This window comes from Gymnoscopelus microlampas (assembly GCF_963454915.1).
Source record: "Gymnoscopelus microlampas genome assembly, chromosome: 14".
NCBI lineage: Eukaryota > Metazoa > Chordata > Actinopteri > Myctophiformes > Myctophidae > Gymnoscopelus > Gymnoscopelus microlampas.
Genome location: NC_139951.1, coordinates 22,396,162 through 22,406,161, shown reverse-complemented (window position 1 = coordinate 22,406,161; position 10,000 = coordinate 22,396,162). Strand labels below are relative to the sequence as shown.

Genomic DNA, 10,000 nt, shown 5'->3' with positions numbered 1-10,000 from the left:
TTCGTAATGAGAGAGTTGCATTTACAGGTACAAAATAGGATTATGAGAGAGATTAAATGGTGTCAATCCACATATACCTCATTCTTGCTGTATTGATTGCTTGTAATGCCTGTGATAATAAATAATGCTGCTGCTGTGTGGCATTGCGGTGGTGGCATGGGCCTGACTGGGTGATGTACAATACAGTACAGCATTGGTTCTCAAAGTGGGGTCCAGGAGTCCTTGGGGGGGGGGGGGGGTACCAGGGGGTCTCCAACAAAAATTGTTAATAAAGTGTCACAATCATTTTAACCCCTTTATCCATATTTTATACTTTGGCTATTCAAATTTGTATATTTGTCTTTGAATATATATATTTTTAAAGCAACCATTTGTAACTCAAATCTTTGCTTCTGTGGGTCCCTGGAACAGAATATTTTGAGATGGGGGTCTAAATACAGGGGGTCCTTGACATGAAAAAGTTTGAGAACCACTGCAGTACAGTATGTGTTAGGGGAGGTGCCCACTTCATAGTGCCACTGTCAGTTAGCTACCTCCCTTTCCTCTATGACCCATGTTGAGCTTTCTGCCCTGTATGTGTGCATATTTATTGTTTTGATAAAAAGAGATTTCAACAATCCATTTGAAATTCTCCTTTTTCAAGAAAGAAAATCATAAGCATTCAATATTTCGAATAAACAGAATCGTAATTTTGTCAACCAGGGACTCTGACCCCAGATAAACTGCTTTCAAATTACAAATGCAGTGTTATTTTGCAGAATCATTACTGTCTCCATTAAAAATGCCACATTTTGCTACCGTTTCGCACCTAATTGAGAACCACGACCACGCATTTTGAGCACTTTGGTTTACAGTCGGGCTCAGAGCAATGACCAATACAACAATGGATGTTGGTAAAGTGTGATGAACCACACTGCAGCCCAAGAGAAGCAGAATCATTATTTGGATTGTCTTGACATTCTCAAGACCATATGATATCACATCCTGATGCTGTGTTAATCACATTGCTTTGTTGTTATTTTTCACTCACAGTGTCTTCCAGCCTTTGTGTGTGCATTTGTGTGTGTCTGGTTATTATTTTCTGTGACCCCAAAGGACCTAATCGCCATGTACCCTTCTCATTCTGTCTGCCCGTTGATTTGAATCCCTTATCTTTCCATTCCTCTCTTGCTTCCTCACATAATTCAATTTAAGAAGCTCTCTTGGCACAAATAAGATTGGCAAAGTATTGTTTCAAAACACGAAAACATCTCATATCCCTCTCTCACCCCTCTAACCTCCCTCCCACGCTCTCCTTCTGCCTCTCTCTGTCTCCCCGACCCCCTCCACCCCCTTTTCTCAATCTCTCTCCCTCTCTGATTCCCTCTCATCTTTTCTCAGCCGTTCTCTCTCTTTATCATGCAGGAAAGGATTTCTCCTCTCCTCCACTTCTTCCTCTTCCCCTTCACAAAGTGTGTCCCTCTTCCCTCTCTGCTTGTTTGATGAACCTTAATATAAAGTTATCTTCCCTCACTTTACTTACACCTCTCTCTCTCTCTCTCTCTCTCTCTCTCTCTCTCTCTCTCTCTCTCTCTCTCTCTCTCTCTCTCTCTCTTCTCTTCCCCTCCCTCCCTCTCCCTCTCACTTACTGTCTCCTTCTGTTCCTCACTTATTTCTTTCTTTCTTTCTTTGTCGTAATTCAATTCAAGAAGCTCTATTGCCACAAAACGTCATTCTCATATCAGCGCACGTGCACAACTGCTTTCATCTGTGTCTCTCTCCCTTTTATCTTTACCGACTCTCTCTCTCTCTCTCTCCTTGGTTTCAAAGAGATACCACAACCACTGAGCCACAGATATCACATGCAGTGCACCGTTCCAAACTAAGTTCAAACTAAACAAATCCATCCTCCATCCCTTCCTTCTCCTAACCCCTCCAACAGCAGGAGATGGCTGACCCGGACCCCCCTTCGCCGGCCGCCGCCCCCCTGTCCTCACCCCAGATCCCCCTCCAGCTCTCTTTCCCCTTCCTGAGGGAAGGCAGCCGCGTGTGGGAGAGGGACAGGAAACCACCTCTGCCAGGGGAGCTGCCCAGCCCCCTGCCCACCAAACGCACACGGACGTACTCAGCGTGAGTAGCAACAATGAATGTGTGTGTGTGTGTGTGTGTGTGTGTGTGTGTGTGTGTGTGTGTGTGTGTGTGTGTGTGTGTGTGTGTGTGTGTGTGTGTGTGTGTGTGTGTGTGTGTGTGTGTGTGTGTGTGTGTGTGTGTGTGTGTGAGTGAGTGTGTGTGTGTGTTGCCAGGATTTGCATCAGAGTTTTAGATTTCTATTATTCTTTTTGAAAGATGTTTTTCTTTTCATCTGCGTTTCCATCTCCCTGATCCTCACTCTCTGTCTTTCTTGCTCTCTCTACCAAATGGACCCTAATGGACCCGATAATGGTCATTTGGGTCAATTTTTACGCTGTTAAATTAAAACTGCAATCCATACAAATGTTATCTGTATGTTAGAGTATGTTTTGATTGATTGATGTACTTTATTTAGTAAGACATGAGAACAACAGTACATGGAAGTGCAAATTCACAATACAAGGTCTACTAAACTGGAAGACTCATTAAGCACTGAGTATGTCTTTCAGATCCTGTGGTCAGGTAGGACCACTAGCGGTTGTCAGGAGGTATTGCATGAAGCTCAAAGCGTAATTTGAGTTTATTCAACTAAAATCCGGCGCAAAGAGCTTTATGAGCGTGACATACAGAATAATATTATATAGTATTACTGCATGTTGCATTAAAATACAAAAAAAATGACATTTGATTAATGAAAATTCCAAATTAAATGATGTACCCCTCCCCTCCTCTCCCCTTCACAGTACGGTGCGGGCCAGATCTGGCCCGGTGTTTAAAGGAGTGTGTAAGAACTTTTCCAGGTCACAGGGTCATGGCTTCATACACCCTTCCAATGGTGGAGAGGACATCTTCGTCCACATCTCTGAGTGAGTGGCAGGACTCAATCATAATCACAATCAATTTATTGTCCCATCATAGATTTACAGGTGCATAGCACAAAGCCCAAACAGTGGTTCGGGACCCATCTTTGGGTCACGGACCAATTTTTATGGGTTGCGATTAAATATCTCCTTTTTTATCGTTTCCTACGTTAAAAAATATAATATTTAAAGTGAAAATAGTGAAAATAGTAGATCTGCAAGCTCACAATGTGGCGCGAAGCGACGTGTTGTCACTTTTTTTTTTTTACTTTCTTTTTAGTCTTTTTCGTTTTTTGGAACAGGCAGGTCATTTTGGGCATCACATTTACATTAAATTAGTACATTTCAAGTGTTACACTCATTATGTTATGGACCTTTCAGTCCAGAGGAGAGGGGGTCCTAATCTAAATCTAATCTAAACTAAAGCTACTTCAGTCTTTTAGAAAGTTCTCAGTTTGTTTCTCCTTAATGGTAAAGTCCATGGTAGTTTGCCAGCATATATTCCAATGATTCATTCCTAATTCTAACAGCATGGTGGACAGGTCTCCAAATATTGCAGAAACCTGGGCAAATGTCTAATTTCTCTTTTGGGTCTTGAGCTAAAGAGTTTGGGAATTTAATCATTTTGTAGTTTTCAGAAAAGGGAGGAGGAATAGAGGAGAGAGCAATGAAAAAAGGGTATAGAAACAGGTCAGGTCTGAGCTATATACATAATGTAAGCACAGATAGTAGCAAGAATGTACATGAGGTTAGACATGCGGTGCAGCAATAAGGTGAGGTTAAAAATAGCAGCAAGAGTTCATAAGGTGCAGCAGAACAGTGACAGGCAAAAAAAAGTAAAAAGAAAGTTTATTCTGATTCTGAAAACACACTTTTAAACACACATTTTCAATGTTGCCAAGGTAATTCATAAACAATGCTTAATAGTAAAAGTGTAGGAATTGACAATGACAAAAAAAGAAAACTATAAGAACAGTATACCAATTAGAACAATTACAAAAGTAGTAAAAGTAATGACTGTTACAATAAATAATATATTAGCAATTAAACCTAGGAATTGACTAAACTGTAATAATGAGGTCAACTTACAGCACAAAGCATATTTTAAGCATATTCAAAGTATGTGGGGCACAGTAACAGAAAACAGATCTTCCTAACTCTGTGGAGATGTCTGTAAACGGGTACAGTGGCTGGCACCATTCCAAGAGAGTAAAATAGCTTATGAATAAATAAAAACAAATGCTGATCCCTCCTTACCGATAGAGCAGTGTTTTTAGTATACAGTAGTAGGCAATGGGTGTGTCCCATATCTCCAGTAATTCATCTTTAATGTGGAGTGATACAGCGTCTAAAGTTTTGAGAGTTGAACAGGCCGTCTACCCATAAATAACAATAGAAAATTGCTTCAACAATTATTTTTCTTAGATATGTTTGAGATTGGATGATAATTATTTAATTCAGATAAGATTGAAAATATGAGTTATATATTCAGAAATCAGCTGAGCTTATATCAAAGCAAATGGTTGCAGTTTGTCGTCACCCATTGATTCTCGTACATCAATAATGCATAAGGCATAAGCTACCATCCTATATAGACAGTATATTACGCTAAAGAAGTGATTTACTTCAGGAGTAGTATTAAGGGAGGATGACCTATGTTCTTCCACACAACCATTAGCATCAACACTAAGAAATTATATGTAAAATCAGTGCAAATTGTTTGGCTATCATTTATTCTGAGTAATACCATTAATAACATAGGCAGGTAGAAGAGTGCTAGAATTGTTTGAGTCCAATTTGACTATTTTTCTGAATTTACTGGGGTTATCTAGAGGAATTTGTGAAAGAGAGCAGATAATAGTTTTGGCTTTTCTGACAGCAGCAGTGCACAATATTTCTCAACTGTCTAAAGGCAAGCCTCTTTGGTGCACCTAACCAGAGCCCATTTGTCTCTGAAATAAAATAAAGTAGACAGCTCAGCTGAGAACCAGGTTGTGGAGTTACATTTTGTTTCAGTCTTTTTAAAAGGTGCGATGCGTTTTCCTCTTTTTCACATTTCTATTGCAAACATTCGGGCGATGGTCAGTAACAAGGTCAAAAACACCACAGACAGGACATTTCTCTGGTCTGTTTCGGGGTTCGCTTCCTGGCAACTTCTCCGGCTTGGCCAGGCACTGCAATGAACACATTTGGCAGCTTTCATGGGTGGGAAGCTGGCAGAGGATGGTGTCCTTGTCATTGCATGGCGACTCCATTTCTATCAGAGGAGACGTGGTTGTCTGCATCCTCCCCAGGCCAACAGTGGAGGTTGGAGGTGACATTGACTGCAGGAGACATGGGTCCCCCCTTGTCTCCTGCAGTCAATGTGATGACTAAAGCTGGGGTGGAAAGGAAAAAAAAAGGAGAGAGCGAGTTGATCAAAGCATAATATTAAAATGCTATAATAACGAATTGTGTGTTCAAAACTGTTCAAAGATGTCTAACAGAAATGCTATAACATATGCTTACAGCACTTTGTAAGTTGGCTTAAGAGCTTCATCCAGACGCATTCATGTCATCATCCAAACCCTCATCCCCCCACCCTTCTGGTCCGATCTCTACCCTGTGTGTCCCCAACAGCATCGATGGAGAATACGTGCCAATGGAAGGAGATGAGGTCACATACAAGGTGACTCACATCCCACCCAAGAACCAGAAGTTCCAGGCAGTGGACGTGGTGATCACCCACTTGAACCCAGGCACCAAACATGAGACCTGGTCAGGCCAGATCTTCAGCTCCTAGACCAGGGCTGGGAGGAGGGGGTTTGGGTGGTTAGGTTTTGGGGTGCCTTTCGGTCTGGTGGTAGTGCTGGGGAGTGAGGGAACAGGGTTTTGGGCTAATGCTGTTGAGAATGGTCAGAGGTCATGTTGTGATGGGATGAGCTGGCTTTGGGGGATTGGCTCGGGGCTCTGGGAAAAGAAAAGGAGGTTAGGTGAAGAGGGTCTGGGTTTAACGTGGAGGCTTACTGTTGTATCTTTCACATTGGTGGAAGTAATAGGTTGTGGTTTATCGGGTGATGGTGAAAGGTGGTCTATAAGTAGGCTTTGGGACAGGTTTGCTGGTGTGTATGTATGCGTCTAGTATGTGTATGTGCCACACATGTGACGTTTGCGTGTGTATTTGGGAAGACTGGTGGCTTTTGTACGGCTACAGGTAGACATCTCAGAGGCTGAATGGTTGTTGGAGGTTTAGTTCCAAAATAAGAGGAATAACCTTCCCTTAAACACTGTAGCGCTATAATATTTGATCTTTTTGGCAAAGTTTGACATCCATTATGTTGTAGCCAACCCCTATGACAGTCATCCATTACGGTGGTAGAGAGTGGGGTTGGATTATAAAGATAGATGAGGAAAAAGGAATGGAGGGAAAGAATAGAGGGAAGGGGCATAGGAAACTGACAGATGATGGAGTAATTGTGTGAAGATGTATTTTGGCAGAGATGCAGCTATTATGCTTAACATGATATAAAGTATTTGTAGGGGAAGTTGTTGAAATCAGTGTTGGCAAGTTTTCACAGGGGTGATTTGCTACTACTGTACATTTAGGTGTTTCAGAGGTCAGCCCAGTAAACTGTGTGAAAATGGGAAATTAAATCCAGAGTGTAGACACTGCAAAATCAGATGCTGAAAAGGTTGCAAAGTGCAATCCGATTTAAGGTAAAGGCCAGGGCAGGTTTGGTTTAATGAGATGAACCCTAGCATCCCTATTCTGGGACGGACATTCTGTGACAATAGCTGACCTACAAGCTCACAATGTATCACAACGTATCACAACTTATCACAACGTGACGTGTTGGGAGCTTGTAGATCGGCTATTTTCGACAAATGCATTTGGTATTGAGGGGAAAAGGTTAAGAACATGGGTGATGATGTGTTTCATTTGATTAGAGGGAGTCCAGTAGGTTTCATGCGACATGGCAAACGACTGTGAACAAACAAATAAACAAAAATCAACAACACGTGTCCTAAATTATGAGTTTGTAATTATTATTATTTATTTATTGACTTATTTATTTTAATTTGTAACTACCATGATGATAGTTAGCTAATTTAAGCTAAAAGTCAAAATTGGTACAAGCGGGTGTGTTTTCTTTGTGCTAATCTAGGCCTGTTTATGTACACACTATTCACTCTAATGATGCTGCCTTGTTGAAGCCCATTTCAGCTGTTCTATATCACATGTAGAAGGAAAAAGCCAATCCTTGTTTCCCTTTTTTCTATTTATAATGATGATAATCGAAAAGAAATGAAAATGTTACTTTTGGAAATCCACACATTCTGTACCATTGTGTTTCATTATCTTAGAATGTGACCATTCTTTTTCCTCATGCAGTAACACACAGTTTGTAGCTGGAGCCTTCTTGAAATGTGTCCATGTCACGTTTCTATTCATCTCTAATCACACCTTTAAGTCATCACCATGATTGTGATTAAATCAGTGGTGGACAAAGTAATCAACTGCAGTACTTGAGTCAAAGCGTAGATACTCCTGGTCAAATATTTCTCAACTACAAGTGAAAGTTGCTCTGTCAAAGTTGTACTTGAGTTAAAGTACTTGCTTTTAAATCATCACAGTGATTTAAAAACAAGTACTTTTTTGCTTTTAAAAATACATAGTATTCAAAAGTACACACTTTTAAAAATATTTAAGTGTTCAAAAGTACAAATTACAAAGTACATTTTCTTTTTAATATCAATTCAGATCTTCCCGAAATTATCAAAAAATATCAATAATAGGCCTGGACCTTTGGCGTAACCGTCTGGGCACCTAGGCTGGATCCTGACAGCGTGTCGTGGGTTCGACTCCAGAACCCGACCACCTTTGCTTCGTGTCACCCCCCCATCTCTCTCCCCATTTCCTGTCAGTCTACTGTTCCTATCAATAAAGGCAGAAAAGCCCAAAAGAATATCTTTAAAAAAATATATACATCAATAGTGAAAATAGCAGATCTACAAGCTCACAACGGGTTACGTCGCATTGTGAGCTTGTGTAGTGAGTCAAAAGTATGATATTTGTCTTTGGAAGTGTAGTCGAGTAAAAGTCATAAGTATCCAAAAATACAAATACTCAAAAACTTTACTTCAGTAACAGTACTCAAGTAAATGTACTTTGTTACTGGCCACCACTGGATTAAATCATTCATTAATGTACTGTAGCTTGGATTATTTGCCGCAGATACATGAGTTTTGAGATTCAATTGTGATCGCAAGCACTTTTATTTACCGGTATTTATTTTTGGTCAAATCACTGTGACACTGTATTTTGTCATTAAAATCAAATTTGAATAAAAACTTACTACTGTACTCAGTGCTGTGTGGCAATTTTTTAAAATTCTATTCTATTCCTTTTTATTCTGTTCTATATAGCTTTTTTAAATCACCATATCTTTTCAGAGACTCACCAGTCGGTCTAAAAAAGTATTCACATTTTCTATTATGGGAATCTCACTCTTATTTTCTGAAATAAATGTAAAATGTATTGATACATAGGACAACATATTGTGTTTTACATACATACATACCTGTACCGTACGTACATACATACATACATACATACATAGGGTGCGTTCGGAAATTACGCACCGTAATTGGCCAGTGCGTAATTTACTGGCCAGTGCGCTCAGTGCTGTATTTTCGAACACGCCCTATACATACATACATACATACATACATACATACATACAACCATACAGATAGATTGCTTCTGAGGGGGCATCTGATAGCTTCTGAAGGGACTGTAGGATATATAATATAGTATATAGTATATAATATAATATGAGTATATGATATGAGTAGTTAGTAATATATGAGTATAACGAGTATAGTCTATTAATCGACTGTATATTTACCAAAACAATGGGGCTAAAAGTATATATTATATGATTAGATCCTAGATCTAACCAGCCCTGTTTCCTCCTATTATCCTAGATCTTAGCTCATTGAGATGGTACCTTTCCTGTACTGCCCTTCCCTGTAGAAGCAGGCCTGGTGAGCTCCATAGAGGGCATTGGAGGACAAGTAATCTGCAAACTGCTGTTGAAGTTTCATTGGTTGCTGAAGCATTAATAAATGACTGCCCCCTGTAGGATTCAAAGGAACTGGGTCAACGAGAAAAGTCATGTGAAAGCCCTATGCCAGTCTCACTGGGGTTATATTCATACTTCTTGTGTAAGTGGGATTTTCAGCTCTTGTGCTGGCTTCATGGAATAATGCATTTTTTTATAGACTGTACTTTAGATGTGGAACATGCAAAATACTTTAGATGACGCACGCACGCACGCACGCACGCACGCACGCACGCACGCACGTACGTATACACACACACACACACACACACACACACACACACACACACACACACACACACACACACACACACACACACACACACACACACACACTTACTTCTGTTGCCTTTGAGCTTTGTTCCCTTTGCATGTCATTGTGATGAATGAGTTGTATCGGTGTTTCACAGAATGGGTGTGGGAAATTTTAAATCACAGTCTGTTCATTATACTGTGCGTGCGTGCGTGTGTATACTTGTAAGATAGTAGAACCTGGACCAGTCTAACTGTTCACTGTTCCATTCATCCTGGTCATACATACACACGGCACAAGTTCAAATAATCATGGCTAGGCCTACAATGCAAGTCCAGGGCGGTTGCCAGGAGTATTGTCCCCATGAAAAGATATGATACTTCATCTGACATCTGACATTAACATTGTGGGGCACCGTATAGCCTTGGACTGCAAGGATCATTATTGCTTCACTTGTAGAATAATACGTGGAAAGGTTCAGATGTATTGTTGTATTGAAAGGAGGGTAAGAATAAAAAGAATGGGAGGACAGGGTGGCTTGCCGATTTAATAACCTGTAATACAGTTACAATACCTCACGCATAGAATACAAATGAAATTGATTTGTATTTCTTACTTTTCCTTGTTAAACCTGAGAGCCACCAAGTCAAGGTCAATGCATCTGTAAACATTCT

At 40.3% G+C, this 10,000-nt stretch overlaps 1 protein-coding gene across 1 annotated transcript in view; it reads left to right on the top strand.

The window, feature by feature from the left end:
- Positions 1-8,312, top strand: part of csdc2a (cold shock domain containing C2, RNA binding a) — an 11,230-nt gene extending 2,918 nt beyond the window's left edge. Inside the window, exons 2-4 of the mRNA XM_084078628.1 lie at positions 1,922-2,109; positions 2,853-2,975; positions 5,589-8,312. Coding sequence (XP_083934754.1) covers positions 1,928-2,109; positions 2,853-2,975; positions 5,589-5,751 — 468 coding nt within the window. The 5' untranslated portion in view covers positions 1,922-1,927 and the 3' untranslated portion in view covers positions 5,752-8,312. The remainder of the gene's footprint in view (positions 1-1,921; positions 2,110-2,852; positions 2,976-5,588) is intronic.
- The last annotated feature ends 1,688 nt before the right edge of the window (positions 8,313-10,000 follow it).